The sequence below is a fragment of the Podarcis raffonei genome, chromosome 3 (genome assembly GCF_027172205.1).
Source record: "Podarcis raffonei isolate rPodRaf1 chromosome 3, rPodRaf1.pri, whole genome shotgun sequence".
NCBI classification, from domain to species: Eukaryota; Metazoa; Chordata; class Lepidosauria; order Squamata; family Lacertidae; genus Podarcis; species Podarcis raffonei.
In genome coordinates, this window is record NC_070604.1 from 116,730,551 (window position 1) to 116,754,703 (window position 24,153).

At 43.3% G+C, this 24,153-nt stretch overlaps 1 protein-coding gene across 2 annotated transcripts in view; it reads left to right on the forward strand.

The window, feature by feature from the left end:
* The first annotated feature begins 231 nt into the window (after nucleotides 1-231).
* Nucleotides 232-24,153, forward strand: part of LOC128411389 (uncharacterized) — a 29,561-nt gene continuing 5,639 nt past the window's right edge. Inside the window, exons 1-10 of one of the 2 annotated variants that reach the window (XM_053383720.1) lie at nucleotides 232-328; nucleotides 1,910-2,038; nucleotides 2,468-2,593; nucleotides 2,972-3,097; nucleotides 6,001-6,138; nucleotides 6,333-6,461; nucleotides 6,819-6,959; nucleotides 7,525-7,659; nucleotides 8,637-8,771; nucleotides 11,934-12,250. In XM_053383720.1, the coding sequence (XP_053239695.1) occupies nucleotides 271-328; nucleotides 1,910-2,038; nucleotides 2,468-2,593; nucleotides 2,972-3,097; nucleotides 6,001-6,138; nucleotides 6,333-6,461; nucleotides 6,819-6,959; nucleotides 7,525-7,659; nucleotides 8,637-8,771; nucleotides 11,934-12,166 (1,350 nt within the window). In that variant the 5' untranslated portion in view covers nucleotides 232-270 and the 3' untranslated portion in view covers nucleotides 12,167-12,250. Of the gene's footprint in view, nucleotides 329-1,909; nucleotides 2,039-2,467; nucleotides 2,594-2,971; nucleotides 3,098-6,000; nucleotides 6,139-6,332; nucleotides 6,462-6,818; nucleotides 6,960-7,524; nucleotides 7,660-8,636; nucleotides 8,772-11,933; nucleotides 12,251-24,153 lie in introns of those variants that run through there. The other variant, XM_053383721.1, reaches the window with a different exon arrangement.

The following is a 24,153-nucleotide window of genomic DNA, read 5'->3' on the forward strand; positions in this document are numbered from 1 at the left end:
GGGCTCCTTTGGGAAGAAGGGGGGGGGGGATATAATTAGAACCATCAAAGAAACCTCTTCTAAAGCCATCCAAATGTAAAGAACACCTTGTATCAACATTCTGAGGGTGTGCTAACAGCTGCCACTGTTAGTACCTGGTGGAACACACAATCTTTCAATGGCCAATGAGGTTTCCTGTGTGGGCCTCTTGTTGCCTGTGCAGCCTAATGAAGTATAAATTCTTCTGCTTCTTCCACATCCAAAGAGAATGCGCAGACCCAACGTTCAGCTATGAAGACCTTCCATCCTCTACTTCTATGTCATTTTATCACACTGCTGACTTTTTCAGGTGAGATGCACAGGGCACATCGGCAGTGCTAAAACCAACCAGCCTGTTCAATGAGGCCAGTTGTTTATTTGACCCAACATTGTCTCAAAATGGTGGGAATATTATCTTGTTTTGTCCTACCGTGCTGTTCTAGAATTAGAATCCCATTTCTTTGGAAATATCAGAAATGGGGTGCCTTCATGGAAGGGGAAAGGCTCAGCAATATCGAGGATCCCTTCTTATTTAAGCACTCCCAACTTCAGGCAATAGTGCAGCTGAGTGAAATTGGGAAGGATGCAAACCAAGTTGTTTATATGTCAAATATGTTGCTATGGTAAAAACCTATTCTTTGCTATTAGAAAAACAACTATTGTAATAAATTGCCAGGTAGCATTCTTTAATTTTATGCTCAAAAATAGTCATGATTTACTGGGGGAAGGAGGAGGAAGACATTTCTTGCAGAAAGACATTGCATCTTTCTTAAAGAAATAAATAAGAAAACCTTTGAAGTTGCCGGTAATGTCACTCTCACAGATTTTCTTCATCAAAGAAATGGACAAACATCATGCAATTGAGGGAAGTTTGAGGGTGAGGTTCAAAGATCCTTTCCCTTTAGTTAGCCCAGCCTTTGGTCTGGACCTTCCAATTCCCCCTCTGTATTATCTGTCTCCGATCCTCACACAAAACAATGGAATGGGGTAGAGTTAGATTGCAGGTGATGTAACAGGGAGGCATAGAAACATAGAGGAGCAATGAACTCCTCTAAATGTCCAAGTCTCTGTCTTTCTTCCACGCTTCCATGAAGTGTGGCTATCCTTGAACCTGCTAGCAGAGTGCTGACTTGAGGATTTTGTTCTTTAGAAAAACAGAGTAGCAGATGACTTTTTTCAATTTAAAAAGAAAGAAATAGATAAAAACTTCATTAATTTATTTAAATGAAAACCCTTGCTGTGTTCTGCTTAAAGTAAAAAAAAAAAAATCCCCCAAAGTCCTTTAGCTCTCTGAAGGCAACCTGCAGGATAGCCACATTTCTTCTGATTTCCTATTGCTTCCTGACGTGTCCTCTATAAATAAACACACACTGGTAAGTTAAGAAGCTGGTGTGTGAGAAGCTGGTGTGTGTGGGTATGGGGGTGTACACACAAAGAAGGCTGCACACCACACAACCACATCTAAATCATTTTAAGGCCAAAATATACTCCCTCGCTGCAGTGCTTTGAAGTTGTGACATCAGAATCTTATTGATTGATTGATTCAATTTATCTAGTGACCTGTATCCAATGTTCCCATGGTGGTTTTCCTCAAGGGATTTATTCTTGTCCATCCCACAACTGGGGATGGGGGCATGGGATGGTTTGGGGCAGTGGACACAATTTGAAATTATTGCCATAGCACTAAGTCCCATGCTTTTTATGTGCTACAAGAAGGATTAGTGTTATCATTTTTTTAAAAAAATTATACCCTGCACTTTCCTCCAAAGGAATATAACGAAGAATGTTCCCTGAGTTGCTGTTGTTTTTTTTGAAATGGCAGCTTAATGTGACTATCTGAAAGTGAATTCATAGAGATGCTAGCAAACTCTCTTCCTCTGTTTTGCTAAAGTTTCTGGAGGATTTGCAAATGCTGTCATCAAGAAACGTTGGGCACGATGCAAGCCAGAATGTGATGAAGATGTTTCTGCAACAAGAGCGTGCTCTATTCCTTGCTTTGTCTTCTGCTGTGAACGGCCAGGTAATATCACCTTGCTTTTAATGTGCCAGAACAAGAATGAGGCACTGGGGTATTTCTGGGCAAAGCACGAGGTAAATGGGTAGGTGTGGTTTATAAATGTTGTCTTTGCCTGGTTCCTGAAGTTCCTTGCTTCCTAATGAATTGTGGGGTAGCCAGGAATTAATGTGAAGCCCAATGAGTGACAGAATGACGGGCCTTTAACAGCCCTTGTGGGATGGACAAATTCATAGATCTGATTCATAAAGCAACAGGCAAACAGAACTGTTGGTTTATAGATGGTAATCTTTTGTAATTTTTGTAGCTGAACTTAGGGTATTTAGAGACTGAATTGATAGAAATTGAACTCTTCATTAATAATAATAATAATAATAATTCCTGCATTCATGGGAAGTGCTTAGAGATGTTAATCTCTTCTCTGTTTTCATACAGCGCACCAACAGTTTCTCCCCTTCGTAGCTGATAAATGTTTGGGCAGATGCAGGTCAAGGTGTTCCAATGGTGAAAATGTACCTTTAAGAAGACCCTGCTCTACTCCTGGTTGCTGTAAGAAGCCAGGTAATATTCAAATGCCTTTTGCCTGCTAGAACAACAATGATGTATTGGGGAATTTTGAGTCAGGTGTGCAGAGGCTGGGAACAGATAAGTTATTTACTATGTCTATGAGTGCATTTCAAAGTCCATTGTGAGGTAGACAGGAATTATTGTGAAGCCCAATGAGGAATTGAATGAGTAGCTTTTAGAAGCCCTTGAGCTTCTATAGATGCACAAACTTGTGGATCCTGGTTCATCATGACAAACCGCTTTATGGAGCTTCTCCCTGGAAATACATTTATTGTACTCAAAGACAGAATTCTTTACAGTGTTTTCTATGTTTATTGAGATTGCTGAGAGATATCAATGTCCTCTTCTCCTTTGTTTTGACCATGTCCCAAGGCTTGGTCCACACTGCAGGCAAGAAATGTCGGGGTCAGTGCAAGTCAAAATGTTCCAGTGGTGAATATATATCTTCAACAAGAGTCTGCCCTGTCCTTGGCTATGTCTTCTGCTGTAAACGGGCAGGTAATGTTCTCATGCTTTTAATGTGCTAGAGAAGCAATAATGTATTGCGGGATTTTTGGCTAAGGGATGTGTGGGGGTGCAAATGAGGGTTATTTTGAAATTCCATGGTTTCTAATGAATTGCATGGTAGACAGGAATTATTCTGAAGCCAAATATGTGATTGAATGAGTGGCTTTTTAACAGCCCTTGGATTTTCAGGGATGCTTCTCAGGTAGCTCAGTTGGTTAGGGCATGGTGGTGATAACGCCAAGGTCGCAGGTTCGATTCCCATATGGGAAACCTGAATATTCCTGCACTGCAGGGAGTTGGACTGGATGATCCGCAGGGTCCTTTCCAACTCTACAGTCCTATGATTTGGAAATGTTAGTTTAAAGAAAAGGCGAGTAAGAGGCTATGTCTTTTGCTGCAAATGGGCAGGTAATGTTCCCATGCTTTTAATGTGCTGGAGGAACAATGATTCAAGTGGGGATTTCTGGGTCAGGATCCCAGAGGGTGGGTAGACGTTGGTCCCATGAAGAACAGTGGGAGATGGAGCAAGTGTCCTTGAAAAGCTCTTGATACAGAAACTTGTGGTTTTTGTTCACCAAAGAAATGGGCTTTGTTTTCATGTGTGAGTGGGGTGGGTGGGTGTTTTGGATCAGGTTAGCCATATTGATTTGTATGCTGTTGGTAGATTTTTGTCATTGTCATGTTGGGCTGTGTATGTGATAAAGGGGAGCCATACCAGGGTGAAGGTGTCTTCTTCTATTTGTCCCCGTGTCAGTCTCAACAAATGAAACTGACTTGTAAAAATGTTACATGGGAAAAAATATACAAGAGAGAGACATTGCACAAACTTTTGTAAATCAAGAAAATCTTTAATAATAAAAAAACCCCAAAGAAATGGGCAAAATTGGGCTCTCTAGAACTTTTTGGAACTTTTCTGAATTGCACGTATCATGTTGAGAGTTACACACACACACACACACATACACACACACACACACACACACACATTATTAATGGAAAATGCCTTGATACATTGCTGACCTCTTTTTCTCTGCTCAGGTAAAATGCCCTATGAATTGACCATGAAATGTTTGGGTAGATGCAAGCCAAAATGTTCCCATGGGGAATATGTGTTGTTCGCTGGTTCCTGCTCTGTTCCTGGCTTCTTCCTTTGCTGTAGAAAGCCAGGTAATGGCTGCCTTCATGTCACCTTTGCAGACCTCTATGTAACGCAGACTTGGTCTGCTAATGGGCCTAGTACCAGAAGCCAGCTGCCCATAGAGCACGTCCTTGGGGATCCTGCTATCTTCCATTCTTTGGGCATGACCAAGACAGCATAGATGTCGCTGAGACAGGAGTGCAAATATGCTGGGAATGTGGCTTGGGAAAGTGCATCTTTGTTTGAGACTCTGCCCTGTTGTGAGGTAACCCAAATCTTCCTGACACAGCACATATGGAAGGTGTTGCGTCGTCACTCCTGGCAGTTGTAAGAGAGGAGTTATTTACTTTGCTTGAAAGTGAATTTCAAAGCCGTCATTTCCTAATGAACTGTGAGATGGACAGGAATTACTGAGAAGCCCAATGAGACATTGAATGAATTGCTTTTAGAAGCCCTTGAGTTCCCATGGGTGGAGAAACACATGGATCATCAAGGCAAACAGTCCTCTGGTTCTTCTCTCTGGAACCGTATTAATGGTGTTCAGAGACATCTTTTCAATATTTAAAATACTTCTGATATTTCCAAATGCTTAGAGATGCTGATGATCGATTATCTGTTTCAATAATGCCACAAAGATTGATTTCTGCTGCATCTCTGAATCTTCGGGGTAGATGCAAGTCAAGATGTTCGTATGGTGAATTTGTGTCTCCAGCAGTAGTGTGCCCTTTTCCTGGCACCCTATTCTGCTGCAAATGGCCAGGTAAAATGCTTTTAATGCACTAGAGCAACAAGGGGACCAGGTAAAATGCCCCATGAATGGACCATGAAATGTTAGGGTAGATGCATGTCAAAATGTTCCCATGGTGAATATGTGTCTTCTGCCAGACCCTGCTCTGTTCCTGGCTTTGTCCTTTGCTGTAGAAAGCCATGTAAAACCTGGGAATTCTGGACGAGTGGTGGTTTGTGGGCACAGCACAGAGATGGCCTGCCGAGGGCAGTCTTGCAGCACAGCCATTGGGGAACACGCACATTTTCCTCAGCAGCCACACTGCCTTGCAGCAAGATGTCCGATTTGAATGGGCCAATCCAAGAATGCTGCCCCAAGAATCGACACTTGCTGTAGCTAATAAATTATTATTATTATTATTAATAATAATAATAATAATAATTTATTATTTATACCCCGCCCATCTGGCTGGGTTCCCCCAGCCACTCTGGGCAGCTTCCAAGAAAAGATAAGTAAAACATTTTTTAAAATTGTAGTTAAATGCAATTCAGGATGTTCGAATGGTAAAAATCTGTCTTCAGTAAGACCCTGCTCTATTCCTGGCAGCTGTAATAGGTAATATTCAAAAGCTTTTTACATGGTAGAACAACTGCAGTGTATTGGGAAATTCTTGGTAAGGTACGTAGTGGAGGATTATTGGCACCCGTCTGTCTTGGAAGACAATGGAGGAATGTAACTGTGGGGGGTGAGGTCACTCCTGGTGGTTGTAAGAGAGGAATCACTTCCTAATGAATTGTGAGATGGACAGGGATACTGAGAAGCCCAATGAGAGATTGATTGAGTAGCTTTTAGAAGCCCTTGAGTTCCAATGGATGGAGATACACATGGATCATCAAGACAAACAGTCCTCTGGTTCTTCTCTCTGGAACTATATTAATGATGTTCAGAGACATACTTCTTTTCAATATTTAAAATGTTTCTGATATTTCCAAATGCTTAGAGATGCTGATGATCTATTATCTGTTTCAGTAATGTCACAAGGATTGATTTCTGCTGCATCTCTGAATCTTCGGGGTAGATGCAAGTCAAGATGTTCGTATGGTGAATTTGTGTCTCCAGCAGTAGTGTGTCCTATTCCTGGCAACCTATTCTGCTTTAAAAGGCCAGGTAAAACGCTTTTAATGCAATAGAGCAACAGTGATGTACAAGGGGATTATTGAGAAAGGGACATAATGTGAGTTCAGATGAGAGTTAAAAAATGGGACAATGTCACTGGATAAAAACTATGGCATTTAGCTATTGAACCATTTTTTCTATGTATAAGGGAAGATGTTAATGATTCCTTTTCTCCTTTGCTGAAGTGTCCCAAGGATTGGTTCACAGTGTAGGCAAGAAATGTCAATGCAAGTTAGCATGTGGCAACAGTGAATATGCATCTTCAGCAAGAGCCTGTTCTAATCCAGACTTTGTCTTCTGCTGCAAAAAGCGAGGTAATATTCCCATACTTGTATTGTGCTGGAGCAACAATGATACATGTGTGGGATTTCTGGGTCACGATCTCAGTGGGTGGTTAGATATTGGCCCTGTGTAGGGCAATGGGAAGTGGAACAAGTGTCTTTGAAAAAGCTCTTGAATTTGCAGGGATATAAAAACTCATGGCTTTGGTGTATCAAAGAACCAGAGGGAAAGGAGCTCTTTGGCTATTTTTGGAAATGGAAACCTCACAAAACTTTCTTTGAACTGTTGATAGATTGAATTCTCCCTACGTTGTTATTATTATTATTATTATTATTATTATTATTATTATTATGCTCTGATATGTTGATGATCTCTTGTTCTCTGTCAAGATAAAGAGCCTAAACAATTGACAAATGCTGCAGCTCAGAAATGTGTGGGTAGATGCAAGACAAGATGTTCCAAGGGTGAAAAGGTGTCTTCAACATGTTCCTGCTCTATTCCTGGCTTCGTCTTTTGCTGCCACAATCCAGGTAATATCCCAAAAATTTCTTTGTGCTAGAACAACTATAATATATTCAGGGTTTTCTGGGTAAGTCACACAACACGTGGGTAGATGGGAATTATTTACATTGTCTTCTCAAGAATTGCAGTATATTTTGCTTTCTAATTAATCAACAGGAATTGAAGTGAAGCCGATTGAGTGATTGAATGAGAGGCTTATAATGGTCGGATTTGATGGGATAGACAAATTCATAGATTCCTGTTCACCAAAGAAATAGGCAGAGCTGTCCGTTTATTTCCATAAATGGGCAGCCAATTCTAACTTCTAAGAAATTGACTTCCGGGGTTGTATCCAACAAACTCATCCCACTTGTGCAAGAACTTCTGTTTGTAAGCAGATTGTGGATGGCACAAGGTGATATAGGAAAAAGATGACGAGCGGTGTTCCATTCCTCAGGTTGAAGTCATTGTTACAATGTGAATGAATTCATTGGATACAAACCATGGTATTTAGAAATTCAACCGTTTTTAAAAAAATATATATTTTCTATGTGCATGGGAGATATTGATGGTATCTTCTCTGTTTTTCTAAAGTGTCTCATGGATTGGTTCACCCTGAAGGCAAGAAATGTCATGGTCAATGCAAATTAGCATGTGGCAACACTGAATATGCATCTTCAACAAGAACCTGCTCTAATCCTGACTTTGTCTTCTGTTGTAAAAATCGAGGTAATGTTCCCATGCTTTTAATGTGGTGGAGGAACAATGATGAGAGGGGGGATTTCTGGGTCAGTATTCCAGCGGGTGGGTACATGCCGGTCTTGAGAAAAACTGTGGGAGAAGGAACCCGTGTCTTTGAAAAGCTGTTGAATTTGCTGGGATACAGAAACTCATGGCTTTAGTCATCAAATAACTACTCAAACTTTGGTTTTGGAAATAACAGCCTCATATTACTTTTTCTTGCAGTAGACTTGTTTTGAGAGATTAAATTTGCTTTGTATTTACTCTATGTATGGGAAATTCTTTGAGAAATTGATGATTTATTGTTCAGATAAAGTGCCTAAAAATTGACCAAAGCTATACTGAGAGATTGACATGGGCATATTATCCAACAATGTCCTTCCAATTGCCAAGGTACTTTTGTTTATGTCAGGAATGTGAGGCATTCATGGAAAAGAATTTTTTATCAGTGCAATGTATCAGCAAAGAAGCTGAAGGTTACATGTTGTATTGTTCAGCATAGCATGGTGGGCTAGCAGGGCAAAATGCTTGTGCATCCCTCCATATACTTGTATCTTGCAAGGTTTACTTCTAAGCCCAGAACTGTATTACAGTAGACTAGTTCAAGATGTACCAGCATCTTTTAAAGTTTATCTGGCTAGCATTTTTATTCTTGTCTTGTGCCATAAGATAATAAACACTTCCTACTCTAGACTGAAGCAAGTGATGGTGGGCCCAAGTTTCACATGTTAAGGACTAACTGATTGCCAGAAGATCATGACATCTCTGAATCCTTTGGAACAGATTTAGTGGTTTTGGCAGAGAGAGCAGAGGAAAGAAAACCTCCATTTCACAGGTGGATGTTTTTGTGAAAATGGGATGGTGCCACTGAGAACAGACTCATTGTATTTAGACATCAAACTCTTCAGTCTCCCTCCCTCATTATATGGAAAGATGTGGATGGTATCTTCTCTGTTTTTCCAAAGTGTCTCAAGGAATGGTCCACCCTGAAGGCAAGAAATGTCATGGTCAATGCAAGTTAGCATGCGGCCACAGTGAATATGCATCTTCAACAAGAACCTGCTCTAATCCTGACTTTGTCTACTGTTGTAAAAAACAAGGTAATACTCCCTTGGTTTTAATGTGTTGGAGGAACAGTGATGAGAGGGGGGATTTCTGGGTCAGTATTCCAGCGGGTGGGTACATGCTGGTCTTGAGAAAAACCGTGGGAGATGGAACCCGTATCTTTGAAAAGCTGTTGAATTTGCTGGGATACAGAAACTCATGGTTTTAGTTCATCAAATAACTACTCAAACTTTGGTTTTGGAAATAACAGCCTCATATTACTTTTTCTTGCAGTAGACTTGTTTCGAGAGATTAAATTTGCTTTGTATTTCCTCCATTTATGGGAAATTCTTTAAGATATTAATGATTTCTTGTTCAGATAAAGTGCCTAAACAATTGACCAATGCTATACTGAGAGATTGACTTGGGTGTTTTATCCAGCCATTTCCTTCCAATCGCAAAGGGAGTTTTGCTTATGGAATTGAACTTACTATTCCTAGCCTCTATTGTATTCCTTCCTATTTCCTAGGTGCTGCCAGAAGCCTCTGGAATAGGTGCGGGAGGGCACAGGAGTCATCCACCCTCCCTTTCAATAAGGAAAATGTACATGTGCGGAGGCAGTTAGAAAGCCAAGGCTGCATTCAGCAGCAATGGCAGGAGTGTGAAACATTCACGGTAAAAAAGTTTTTGCTCAGTGCAACGTATCAGCAGAGAAGCTGAATGTTCTGTGTTGCATGGGTCAGTGTAGCATGGTGAGCTAGCATGGCAAAATGGTTGGGCATCTGTTCGTATACTTGTTTCTTACAAGGTTTACTTCTAAGCCCAGAACTGTATTATAGTAGGTTAGTTCATGATGTACCAGCATCTTTTAAAGTTTATGTGGCTAGCATGTTTATGCTTGTCTTGTAAGGTAAATGTAAAGGGACCCCTGACCATTAGGACCAGTCGTGAATGACTCTGGGGTTGTGGTGCTCAACTCGCATTATTGGCCGAGGGAGCTGGCATTTGTCCGCAGACAGCTTCCGGGTCATGTGGCCAGCATGACTAAGCCGCTTCTGGCGAACCAGAGCAGCGCACGGAAACACCGTTTACCTTCCCGCCGGAGCAGTACCTATTTATCTACTTGCACTTTGATGTGCTTTCGAACTGCTAGGTTGGCAGGAGCAGGGACTGAGCAATGGGAGCTCACCCCATAGCGGGGATTCGAACCACCGACCTTCTGATCGGCAAGTCCTAGGCTCTGTGGTTTAACCCACAGCTCCACCCGCATCCCTTGCTTGTCTTGTACCATGAGACAATAAGCACTTTCTAGTCTAAACCTGGTGGGCCCAGGTTTCACAGGATAATGACTACCCAACTGCAAGAAAATCATGGCATTTCTGAATCCTTTGGAACAGATTTAGTGGTGCTTGCAGAGATTGCTTGCAGAGATTTAGTGGTGCTTGCAGAGATTGTGGTGGAGGAACAATGATGAGAGGGGGGGATTTCTGGGTGAGGATTCCAGTGGGTGGGTACATGCTGGTCTTGGGAAAAACAGTGGGAGATGGAACTCGTGTCTTTGAAAAGCTGGTGAATTTGCTGATATACACAAACTCATGGTTTTAGTTCATCAAATAACTGCTCAAACTTTGGTTTTGGAAATAACAGAGACTCTCCTCCTGCAAAGAGGGGAGGGGTTGTGGGTGGGAGCCAAACTCCGCCTCAAGCAGGGGGCGTTAGCCCCCTGCCACCCACTCACCTGGCTGGCGCATCACGCCCACGGGCAAGTGCCCAACCAGGTGGCTTGGAAGGGGCGTGGACGGCAGCTTAACTTGCTGCTGCGCCAGCCATGCGGCCTCACTTTTCGCCATCCCGTCGCGAGTCACCCACCCTGCACTTCCTTAGAGCTCAGGGTTTCAGTTTTTCTCTTGACCTTGCTATGGACCTTAGGTTGGTAGCCCAGGTTGTCCAGGGGGCCTGGTAGGAATTTTTCCATTTGGCATTAGGCTTTGTGGTTTTTTCGCCTACCAGGTAGCAACCGTCACAACTTTTGTGGTATTGGTGGTTAGGTTAGGCATTGGAATAATGTGTTTGTGGTGTGTGGAAGGGCTAGGTGTGGCGATCGCCTACGCCTTCAGTTTTTGGGTATTCCGTTAAAGGAATCCGGTGGTCGTGGATCCTGTCCGATGCCTGTGTGGCGGGGGGCCATGACACGACCCTCGGTGACATCAGGGGACAGCCTATAGTTGGATTAGCATCAACAGGCTCCACCTACTGGTGAATAAACCCCCCTTTTAGACTCACCGCTCCTCGAGTGGGTGGAGTCAACTGATGAGATCCAATGCCTAAGCCAATACCTTTTCACTTGCTGTAATCAATAAAGTTGTGGCCTTTTCTTTCCCATTACCTTATATTACGTGTCCGTGTGTCTTCATTCCAGTAAGCGGGGATCGGGTCCTCGAACCACAACCTCATATTATTTTTTTCTTGGAGTAGACTTGTTTTGAGAGATTACATTTGCTTTGTATTTTCTCTATTTATGGGAAATGCTTTGAGATATTGATGATTTCTTCTTCAAAGCCATACTGAGAGATTGACTTGGATGTTTTATCCAACAATGTCCTTCCAATCGCAAAGGGACTTTTGCTTATGGCAGGTGTGTGAGTCATTCACCTGCTTATGGCAGGTGTGTGAGTCATTCAAGGAAAAGAGTTTTTGCTCTGTGCAACGTATCAGTAGAGAAGCTGAAGGTTAGGTGTTGCATGGTTCAGTATAGCATGGCGAGCTAACATGGCAAAATGGTTGGGCATCTGTTCGTATACTTGTATCTTACAAGGTTTACTTCTAAGCCCAGGACTGTATTATAGTAGGTTTGTTCATGATGTACCAGCATCTTTTAAAGTTTATGTGGCTAGCATGTGTATTCTTGTCTTGTGCCATAAGATAATAAACACTTCCTACTCTAGACTGAAGTGAGTGATGGTGGGCCCAAGTTTCACATGTTAAGGACTACCTGACTGCCAGAAAATCATGGCATCTCTGAATCCTTTGGAATAGATTTAGTGGTGCTGGCAGAGAGAGCAGAGGAAAGAAAACCTCCATTTCACAGGTGGATGTTTTTGTGAAAATGGGATGGTGCCACTGAGAACAGACTCATTGTATTTAGACATCAAACTCTTCATTCTCCCTCCCTCATTATATGGAAAGATGTGGATGGTATCTTCTCTGTTTTTCCAAAGTGTCTCAAGGAATGGTCCACCCTGAAGGCAAGAAATGTCATGGTCAATGCAAGTTAGCATGTGGCCACAGTGAATATGCATCTTCAACAAGAGTCTGCGCTAATCCCGACTTTGTCTACTGTTGTAAAAAACAAGGTAATACTCCCTTGGTTTTAATGTGGTGGAGGAACAGTGATGAGAGGGGGCATTTCTGGGTCAGTATTCCAGCACGTGGATACATGCTGGTCTTGTGAAAAACAGTGGGAGAAGGAACCTGTGTCTTTGAAAAGCTGGTGAATTTGCTGAGATACAGAAACTCATGGTTTTAGTTCATCAAATAACTGCTCAAATTTGGTTTTGTAAATAAAAATCTCATATTATTTTTTCTTGCAGTAGACTTTTTTTGAGAGACTATATGTGCTTTGTATTTTCTCTATTTATGGGAAATTCTTTGAGATAGTGTGCTACCTTGGGTTACATATGCTTCAGGTTACATACGCTTCAGCGTATGTATCTTTGGAACAGATCTAAATCTTTGGAACAGATTTAGTGGTGCTGGCAGAGAGAGCAGAGGAAAGAAAACTTCCATTTCTCATGTGGATGTCTTTGTGAAAATGGGATGGTGCCACTGAGAACAGACTATAGTATTTAGACATAAGACTCTTAATTTCCCCTCCCTCATTATATGGAAAGATGTAGATGGTATCTTCTCTGTTTTTCTAAAGTGTCTCAAGGATTGGTCCGCCCTGAAGGCCAGAAATGTCATGGTCAATGCAAGTTAGCATGTGGCCACAGTGAATATGCATCTTCAACAAGAGTCTGCTCTAATCCCGACTTTGTCTTCTGTTGTAAAAAACAAGGTAATATTCCCATGCTTTTAATGTGGTGGAGGAACAATGATTTGAGGGGGGATTTCTGGGTCAGGATTCCAGTGGGTGGGTACATGCAGTGGCGGAACTTCATGCTCCGGAACCAGGGGGTGGAGTGCAGGCGGGGGGGGGGGACTGGCCCGTCTTCTTCCTCCGCCGGTGGGTACATGCTGGTCTTGAGAAAAATAGAGGGAGATGGAACACGTGTCTTTGAAAAGCTGTTGAATTTGCTGGGATCCAGAAACCCATGGTTTTAGTTCATCAAATTACTCAAACTTTGGTTTTGGAAATAACAGCCTCAAATTACTTTTTTTTTTTTTGCAGTAGACTTGTTTTGAGAGATTACATTTGCTTAGTATTTTCTCTATTTATGGGAAATGCTTTGAGATACTGATGATTTCTTGTTCAGATAAAGTGCCTAAACAATTGACCAAAGCCATACTGAGAGATTGACTTGGATGTTTTATCCAACAATGTCCTTCCAATCGCAAAGGGACTTTTGCTTATGGCAGGTGTGTGAGTCATTCAAGGAAAAGAGTTTTTGCTCTGTGCAACGTATAAGTAGAGAAGCTGAAGGTTAGGTGTTGCATGGTTCAGTATAGCATGGCGAGCTAGCATGCCAAAATGGTTGGGCATCTGTTCGTATACTTGTATCTTACAAGGTTTACTTCTAAGCCCAGAACTGTATTATAGTAGGTTAGTTCATGATGTACCAGCATCTTTTAAAGTTTATGTGGCTAGCATGTTTATGCTTGTCTTGTGCCATAAGATAATAAACACTTCCTACTCTAGACTGAAGTGAGTGATGGTGGGCCCAAGTTTCACATGTTAAGGACTACCTGACTGCCAGAAAATCATGGCGTCTCTGAATCCTTTGGAATAGATTTAGGGGTGCTGGCAGAGAGAGCAGAGGAAAGAAAACCTCCATTTCACAGGTGGATGTTTTTGTGAAAATGGGATGGTGCCACTGGGAATAGACTAATTGTATTTAGACATCAAACTCTTCATTCTCCCTCCCTCATTCTATGGAAAGATGTGGATGGTATCTTCTCTGTTTTTCCAAAGTGTCTCAAGGAATGGTCCACCCTGAAGGCAAGAAATGTCATGGTCAATGCAAGTTAGCATGTGGCCACAGTGAATATGCATCTTCAACAAGAGTCTGCTCTAATCCCAACTTTGTCTACTGTTGTAAAAAACAAGGTAATACTCCCTTGGTTTTAATGTGGTGGAGGAACAGTGATGAGAGGGGGCATTTCTGGGTCAGTATTCCAGCACGTGGATACATGCTGGTCTTGTGAAAAACAGTGGGAGAAGGAACCTGTGTCTTTGAAAAGCTGGTGAATTTGCTGAGATACAGAAACTCATGGTTTTAGTTCATCAAATAACTGCTCAAATTTGGTTTTGTAAATAAAAATCTCATATTATTTTTTCTTGCAGTAGACTTGTTTTGAGAGACTATATGTGCTTTGTATTTTCTCTATTTATGGGAAATTTTTTGAGATACAGAGCTACCTTGGGTTACATACGCTTCAGGTTACATACGCTTCAGCGTATGTATCTTTGGAACAGATCTAAATCTTTGGAACAGATTTAGTGGTGCTGGCAGAGAGAGCAGAGGAAAGAAAACTTCCATTTCACATGTGGATGTCTTTGTGAAAATGGGATGGTGCCACTGAGAACAGACTCATTGTATTTAGACATCAAACTCTTCATTCTCCCTCCCTCATTATATGGAAAGATGTAGATGGTATCTTCTCTGTTTTTCTAAAGTGTCTCAAGGAATGGTCCACCCTGAAGGCCAGAAATGTCATGGTCAATGCAAGTTAGCATGTGGCCACAGTGAATATGCATCTTCAACAAGAGTCTGCTATATTCCCGACTTTGTCTTCTGTTGTAAAAAACAAGGTAATATTCCCATGCTTTTAATGTGGTGGAGGAACAATGATTTGAGGGGGGATTTCTGGGTCAGGATTCCAGTGGGTGGGTACATGCAGTGGCGGAGCTTCATGCTCCGGAACCAGGGGGTGGAGAGCAGGCGGGGGGGGGGGACTGGCCCGTCTTCTTCCTCTGCCGGTGGGTACATGCTGGTCTTGAGAAAAATAGAGGGAGATGGAACACATTTCTTGGAAAAGCTGTTGAATTTGCTGGGATAAAGAAACCCATGGTTTTAGTTCATCAAATAACTACTCATACTTTGGTTTTGGAAATAACAGCCTCAAATTACTTTTTTTTTGCAGTAGACTTGTTTTGAGAGATTAAATTTGCTTTGCATTTCTCTATTTATGGGAAATGCTTTGAGATGTTGATGAATTCTTCTTCAGATAAAGTGCCTAAACAATTGACCAAAGCCATATTGAGAGATTGACTTGGACGATTTATGCAATAATGTCCTTCCAATCGCAAAGGGACTTTTGTTTATGGCAGGTGTGTGAGGCATTCAAGGAAAAGAGTTTTTGCTCTGTGCAACGTATCAGTAGAGAAGCTGAAGGTTAGGTGTTGCATGGTTCAATATAGCATGGCGAGCTAGCATGCCAAAATGGTTGGGCATCTGTTCGTATACTTGTATCTTACAAGGTTTACTTCTAAGCCCAGGACTGTATTATAGTAGGTTTGTTCATGATGTACCAGCATCTTTTAAAGTTTATGTGGCTAGCATGTTTATTCTTGTCTTGTGCCATAAGATAATAAACACTTTCTACTCTAGACTGAAGTGAGTGATGGTGGGCCCAAGTTTCACATGTTAAGGACTACCTGACTGCCAGAAAATCATGGCGTCTCTGAATCCTTTGGAATAGATTTAGTGGTGCTGGCAGAGAGAGCAGAGGAAAGAAAACCTCCATTTCACAGGTGGATGTTTTTGTGAAAATGGGATGGTGCCACTGAGAACAGACTCATTGTATTTAGACATCAAACTCTTCATTCTCCCTCCCTCATTATATGGAAAGATGTGGATGGTATCTTCTCTGTTTTTCCAAAGTGTCTCAAGGAATGGTCCACCCTGAAGGCAAGAAATGTCATGGTCAATGCAAGTTAGCATGTGGCCACAGTGAATATGCATCTTCAACAAGAGTCTGCGCTAATCCCAACTTTGTCTACTGTTGTAAAAAACAAGGTAATACTCCCTTGGTTTTAATGTGGTGGAGGAACAGTGATGAGAGGGGGCATTTCTGGGTCAGTATTCCAGCACGTGGATACATGCTGGTCTTGTGAAAAACAGTGGGAGAAGGAACCCGTGTCTTTGAAAAGCTGGTGAATTTGGTGAGATACAGAAACTCATGGTTTTAGTTCATCAAATAACTGCTCAAATTTGGTTTTGTAAATAAAAATCTCATATTATTTTTTCTTGCAGTAGACTTTTTTTGAGAGACTATATGTGCTTTGTATTTTCTCTATTTATGGGAAATTCTTTGAGATAGTGTGCTACCTTGGGTTACATATGCTTCAGGTTACATACGCTTCAGCGTATGTATCTTTGGAACAGATCTAAATCTTTGGAACAGATTTAGTGGTGCTGGCAGAGAGAGCAGAGGAAAGAAAACTTCCATTTCTCATGTGGATGTTTTTGTGAAAATGGTATGGCGCCACTGAGAACAGACTATAGTATTTAGACATAAGACTCTTCATTCTCCCTTCCTCATTATATGGAAAGATGTGGATGGTATCTTCTCTGTTTTTCCAAACTGTCTCAAGGAATGGTCCACCCTGAAGGCAAGAAATGTCATGGTCAATGCAAGTTAGCATGTGGCCACAGTGAATATGCATCTTCAACAAGAGTCTGCTCTAATCCCGACTTTGTCTTCTGTTGTAAAAAACAAGGTAATATTCCCATGCTTTTAATGTGGTGGAGGAACAGTGATGAGAGGGGGATTTCTGGGTCAGGATTCCAGTGGGTGGGTACATGCAGTGGGGGAGCTTCATGCTCCGGAACCAGGGGGTGGAGAGCAGGCGGGGGGACGGGGACTGGCCCATCTTCTTCCTCTGCCGGTGGGTACATGCTGGTCTTGAGAAAAATAGAGGGAGATGGAACACGTGTCTTTGAAAAGCTGTTGAATTTGCTGGGATCCAGAAACCCATGGTTTTAGTTCATCAAATAACTACTCAAACTTTGGTTTTGGAAATAACAGCCTCAAATTCCTTTTTTTTTGCAGTAGACTTGTTTTGAGAGATTACATTTGCTTAGTATTTTCTCTATTTATGGGAAATGCTTTGAGATATTGATGAATTCTTCTTCAGATAAAGTGCCTAAACAATTGACCAAAGCCATATTGAGAGATTGACTTGGATGTTTTATCCAACAATGTCCTTCCAATCGCAAAGGGACTTTTGCTTATGGCAGGTGTGTGAGGCATTCAAGGAAAAGAGTTTTTGCTCTGTGCAACGTATCAGTAGAGAAGCTGAAGGTTAGGTGTTGCATGGTTCAGTATAGCATGGCGAGCTAGCATGCCAAAATGGTTGGGCATCTGTTCGTATACTTGTATCTTACAAGGTTTACTTCTAAGCCCAGAACTGTATTATAGTAGGTTAGTTCATGATGTACCAGCATCTTTTAAAGTTATTTGGCTAGCATGTTTATTCTTGTCTTGTGCCATAAGATAATAAACCCTTTCTACTCTAAACTGAAGTGAGTGATGTTGGGCCCAAGTTTCACATGTTAAGGACTACCTGACTGCCAGAAAATCATGGTGTCTCTGAATCCTTTGGAATAGATTTAGTGGTGCTGGCAGAGAGAGCAGAGGAAAGAAAACCTCCATTTCACAGGTGGATGTTTTTGTGAAAATGGGATGGTGCCACTGAGAACAGACTCATAGTATTTAGACATCAAACTCTTCATTCTCCCTCCCTCCTTATATGGAAAGATGTGGATGGTATCTTCTCTGTTTTTCCAAAGTGTCTCAAGGAATGGTCCACCCTGAAGGCAAGAAATGTCATGGTCAATGCAAGTTAGCATGCGGCCACAGTGAATATGCATCTTCAACAAGAGTCTGCTCTAATCCCGACTTTGTCTACTGTTGTAAAAAACAAGGTAATACTCCCTTGGTTTTAATGTGGTGGAGGAACAGTGATGAGAGGGGGCATTTCTGGGTCAGTATTCCAGCGTGTGGATACATGCTGGTCTTGTGAAAAACAGTGGGAGAAGGAACCTGTGTCTTTGAAAAGCTGGTGAATTTGGTGAGATACAGAAACTCATGGTTTTAGTTCATCAAATAACTGCTCAAATTTGGTTTTGTAAATAAAAATCTCATATTATTTTTTCTTGCAGTAGACTTGTTTTGAGAGACTTTATGTGCTTTGTATTTTCTCTATTTATGGGAAATTCTTTGAGATACTGTGCTACATTGGGTTACATACGCTTCAGGTTACATACGCTTCAGCGTATGTATCTTTGGAACAGATCTAAATCTTTGGAACAGATTTAGTGGTGCTGGCAGAGAGAGCAGAGGAAAGAAAACTTGCATTTCTCATGTGGATGTCTTTGTGAAAATGGTATGGTGTCACTGAGAACATATACTATTTAGACATAAGACTCTTAATTTTCCCACCCTCATTATATGGAAAGATGTAGATGGTATCTTCTCTGTTTTTCTAAAGTGTCTCAAGGATTGGTCCGCCCTGAAGGCCAGAAATGTCATGGTCAATGCAAGTTAGCATGTGGCCACAGTGAATATGCATGTTCAACAAGAGTCTGCTCTAATCCCGACTTTGTCTACTGTTGTAAAAAACAAGGTAATATTCCCATACTTTTAATGTGGTGGCGGAACAATGATTTGAGGGGGGATTTCTGTTGGGGGTCAATTTCGTCCGGGGGTCCGGCACACTTCCTCTGCGCTCTGGTCTTCCCCCCTGGGACCTTTGACTCAGCAGAGCTTGTAAAACACAGCGGAACAGAAGCTTGAACGTTCTTCGTGCGAAGGCAATAACTCAGGCTGAAACGCAGCAGTCTCCTTATCTTAAAGTCTTTATTCCTTAGCAAAACACAACATCTATAAATCTCCTGGCGACAGTTCGCCCATGTTGCTCCTTTCTCCACGGAGCTAACACGCACACTGAAAGAACACAGTAAACCACTCCCTTCAGTGTTCTAAACCCGCCCTCAGAATGTGAGGCGTCATCACTCAGAACTCTTAACCCTGTAAGTTCTGAGCCTCTCCTAACACCCCCTCTCGAATCACGTTCTGAGAGGACTTCTGAGTGTTCAACACCTTCCCCATTGCCTTCCGCCCCTTCCTGGCATCGTTGTTAGGCACCTGTTGAACCTCACAAACCTTAGGTTCGCATTGTGCGAAACCAACCCACGCATTTGTGACCTGAAACCTCTCAGGTGGAATTCCCTTTGTAGCCCGCGATGACCGCCTGGGCACAAACTGGGGTGCTCCTTTTGACCCACTGGGGTCAGCGTGTGCGTCTTCCTCATCTGAGGACTCCCCCTCTGACTTGACACGTCTGTGAGCTTTCTCCATTATGCGCACAGGAGATGAGGGCTCACTCTTGGACACTCCCTTAACAACCTGTGGAGACGCCCTACTCTGTTCAGGGACCTGGTCTCCACCAGCAGGTTCAGGCTCTGGCTCTCCTTCCTCCTCAGAGTCAGACAGACAATCTGAGTGAACGTCAGAGCTCTCTTTGCGCCTTGCCCAACCATCCTGCTCAAAGAACTCAGCCTGTTTACTGACCAGAAGCTTGGTCTGATCATCTTCTGGATATGCGAATCTCCACCCTTTTGTCGCAGGCTCATATCCACAGAAGATCATTTTCTGGTACCTTGGGCCACCCTCCTGCTGCAGAAACTTTGGTACAGGCACCATGGCTCTGCTACCAAAAGTGCGAAAGAAATGCACAAGCGGCTTCTGCCGATGAAGCAGGAAATACGGGGTGTCACCTACCACTGCATTGTAGCACCTGTTCATCGTGAAATTGGCTGTCTTTACCGCCTCCCCCCAGAAACTTTGAGGCAAACCAGAGTCATCCAGTAGAATCTCGGATGCTCGAACCAGAGCTTTACTCCTCAGCTCTGCCACGCCATTCTCCTGAGGAGAAGTCACCTTGTGACGTATCCCCCTCTGGCGAAAGAAACTCTTTAGAGCAGACCCAGTGACCTCTGAACCTCGGTCACATTTGAACCCCTGCACCTTGGTGGAGAACCTTAGTTCCACCTCAGCAACCCAATCTTTGATCAGTTGCGTTGCCTCATCCTTCGTTTTCAGCGTGAAAGCCCATGCGTTCCGCGTATAATCATCTGTCAGCACCATCAGCCATTTGGCCTTGCCCAGACTTGGCTGTGGCATACCTAAAAGGTCTGCATGCACAAGCTCAAAAGGCTTTGTGGTTACTCTCTCCACCCTGGGATCATTAAATCCCTTGTTTCTGGCTTTCCTGCAAGCTTTGCAATTCAAAGGTTGACCACATTCTTTTACCCTGCACCCTTTGGTGCACTCTGATAACATCTGAACGTCCTCACAGGACCCATGTGACATTCTCTTGTGCCACACGCAAGCACACGACACATGAGTGTGATCAGTGGCTTTCCCAGTATTCCCCTCACCCTCCAGAGGTGTTTCCAGAACAAAGAGGTTGTTCTGATTTTTCTCAACACTTATGAGCTTCTTCCCATCTCTGGAAATTGTGCAAACATTTTTTTCAAAACTCACTGAATATCCCTCCTGTAAAAGACAAGGTACAGACAGCAGGCAATGTTTTATCTCAGGGAGAACATAAACCTTCAATTCAGCCTGTAAAAAAGAGACAAACATGTTAGAAACATGGGTTACACGTCCCTGTGAACCTGTAGCAAATTTAACTGTTTTCTCAGTTGAAACAGCCTTGCAGTTCCACATTTGTCCATCAGGTGGCGCTGTGACCAGATGGGCATTCGCAGCCGAGTCAACAACCCAACGTAGGACTCTCCCCCCTCCGGAGTTGTCCTTCTTTGTTGCCTTAGCAACTGACTTCCTGCTGCCCCCGACCTTGGGGCTCTCGCTGCAGGTGGTGTTGTCCAAAACTGCCATCGACGCAGTCAGCTGATAAGCTTTCCCACGCCTGCTCCCTCTGCAGGCCCAGTTGCCATGGAAACCCGGCTGGTTCCCATGGGAAGCGACCTTGGACACATCCTGCCCTGTCTCCCTTGCTCTCTGTGGGCAGTTGCGACGCAGATGGTCAGCCGAAGCACAAACAAAACATCGCCTAGTGGAAAACTTTGCAAACTTGCCTTTGGTCTTCTCTGCCCCCCCAACCTTTCCAGCAGCACTGCTTGCAGCTTTTCTGCCGTTGGGAAAATGGCCTTTGGCTTCTGCTGTGGTTTCTCTGCAAACCCCCTCCAGCTCCAGCCAAACAGCCTGGGCACTCTCAAGACCCTTGGAATGGCCTGCACCCCCAACCTCTGGTGCAAAGCTCTTCTCTTCTCTCAGCTGCTTTCCAGCATGCAGCTCATATGTAGGGGCATTCCGGCAGCCCTCCAACACAGTCCCAGCCCCCTCTGGGCCTTCTGGACGTCCCTCAGCCCCTCTTGGACTTCCAGCCCCCTCTGGGCTTCTTGGGCGTCCCTCAGCCCCTCCTGGGCTTGGTGCTTCCTCAGAGCAATTCTCAGCCCCCTCTGGCCTGGCTCCCACTGTCTTCTTCAGTGCCTGCCTTCTCCCGGCCCAGGGCTTGCTCCCGTCCACCTTATCAACAGGGATTGACGACTTCTGGCTGTCTGCCATCTCTCCCCCGGGGCCCGGCCTACTTACGAGTACCTCCCGGTCCGGCAGATCTCAGCTCCTCCCAGCAAACTCCTGGCTGGCTCCAGCTACTCCTTAGCTGGCCTTTGGCTGCTCCTCAGCCTCTTTGCCTGCAGTCTCTCACACACGAACGTTGCTTATCTTTATTGCTGATCTCCATAACCTGTTGGGGGTCAATTTCGTCCGGGGGTCCGGCACACTTCCTCTGCGCTCTGGTCTTCCCCCCTGGGACCTTTGACTCAGCAGAGCTTGTAAAACACAGCGGAACAGAAGCTTGAACGTTCTTCGTGCGAAGGCAATAACTCAGGCTGAAACGCAGCAGTCTCCTTATCTTAAAGTCTTTATTCCTTAGCAAAACACAACATCTATAAATCTCCTGGCGACAGTTCGCCCATGTTGCTCCTTTCTCCACGGAGCTAACACGCACACTGAAAGAACACAGTAAACCACTCCCTTCAGTGTTCTAAACCCGCCCTCAGAATGTGAGGCGTCATCACTCAGAACTCTTAACCCTGTAAGTTCTGAGCCTCTCCTAACAATTTCTGGGTCAGGATTCCAGTGGGTGGGTACATGCAGTGGGGGAGTTTCATGCTCCGGAACCAGGGGGTGGAGAGCAGGCGGGGGGGGGGACTGGCCCGTCTTCTTCCTCCGCCGGTGGGTACATGCTGGTCTTGAGAAAAATAGACGGAGATGGAACACGTGTCTTTGAAAAGCTGTTGAATTTGCTGGGATAAAGAAACCCATGGTTTTAGTTCATCAAATAACTACTCAAACTTTGGTTTTGGAAATAACAGCCTCAAATTACTTTTTTTTTTTTTGCAGTAGACTTGTTTTGAGGGATTAAATTTGCTTTGCATTTCTCTATTTATGGGAAATGCTTTGAGATATTGATGAATTCTTCTTCAGATAAAGTGCCTAAACAATTGACCAAAGCCATATTGAGAGATTGACTTGGACGTTTTATGCAATAATGTCCTTCCAATCGCAAAGGGACTTTTGCTTATGGCAGGTGTGTGAGGCATTCAAGGAAAAGAGTTTTTGCTCTGTGCAACGTATCAGTAGAGAAGCTGAAGGTTAGGTGTTGCATGGTTCAGTATAGCATGGCGAGCTAGCATGCCAAATGGTTGGGCATCTGTTCGTATACTTGTATCTTACAAGGTTTACTTCTAAGCCCAGAACTGTATTATAGTAGGTTCGTTCAAGATGTACCAGCATCTTTTAAAGTTTATGTGGCTAGCATGTTTATTCTTGTCTTGTGCCATAAGATAATAAACACTTTCTACTCTAGACTGAAGTGAGTGATGGTGGGCCCAAGTTTCACATGTTAAGGACTACCTGACTGCCAGAAAATCATGGCGTCTCTGAATCCTTTGGAATAGATTTAGTGGTGCTGGCAGAGAGAGCAGAGGAAAGAAAACCTCCATTTCACAGGTGGATGTTTTTGTGAAAATGGGATGGTGCCTCTGAGAACAGACTCATAGTATTTAGACATAAGACTCTTCATTCTCCCTCCCTCCTTATATGGAAAGATGTGGATGGTATCTTCTCTGTTTTTCCAAAGTGTCTCAAGGAATGGTCCACCCTGAAGGCAAGAAATGTCATGGTCAATGCAAGTTAGCATGTGGCCACAGTGAATATGCATCTTCAACAAGAGTCTGCTCTAATCCCGACTTTGTCTACTGTTGTAAAAAACAAGGTAATACTCCCTTGGTTTTAATGTGGTGGAGGAACAGTGATGAGAGGGGGCATTTCTGGGTCAGTATTCCAGCACGTGGATACATGCTGGTCTTGTGAAAAACAGTGGGAGAAGGAACCTGTGTCTTTGAAAAGCTGGTGAATTTGCTGAGATACAGAAACTCATGGTTTTAGTTCATCAAATAACTGCTCAAATTTGGTTTTGTAAATAAAAATCTCATATTATTTTTTCTTGCAGTAGACTTGTTTTGAGAGACTATATGTGCTTTGTATTTTCTCTATTTATGGGAAATTCTTTGAGATACAGTGCTACCTTGGGTTACATACGCTTCAGGTTACATACACTTCAGCGTATGTATCTTTGGAACAGATCTAAATCTTTGGAACAGATTTAGTGGTGGTGGCAGAGAGAGCAGAGGAAAGAAAACCTCCATTTCACAGGTGGATTTTTGTGTGAAAATGGGATGGTGCCACTGGGAATGGACTCATAGTATTTAGACATCAAACTCTTCATTCTCCCTCCCTCATTATATGGAAAGATGTGGATGGTATCTTCTCTGTTTTTCCAAAGTGTCTCAAGGAATGGTCCACCCTGAAGGCAAGAAATGTCATGGTCAATGCAAGTTAGCATGTGGCCACAGTGAATATGCATCTTCAACAAGAGTCTGCTCTAATCCCGACTTTGTCTTCTGTTGTAAAAAACAAGGTAATGTTCCCATGCTTTTAATGTGGTGGAGGAACAATGATTTGAGGGGGGATTTCTGGGTCAGGATTCCAGTGGGTGGGTACATGCAGTGGTGGAGCTTCATGCTCCGGAACCAGGGGGTGGAGAGCAGGCGGGGGGACGGGGACTGGCCCGTCTTCTTCCTCCGCCGGTGGGTACATGCTGGTCTTGAGAAAAATAGACGGAGATGGAACACGTGTCTTTGAAAAGCTGTTGAATTTGCTGGGATCCAGAAACCCATG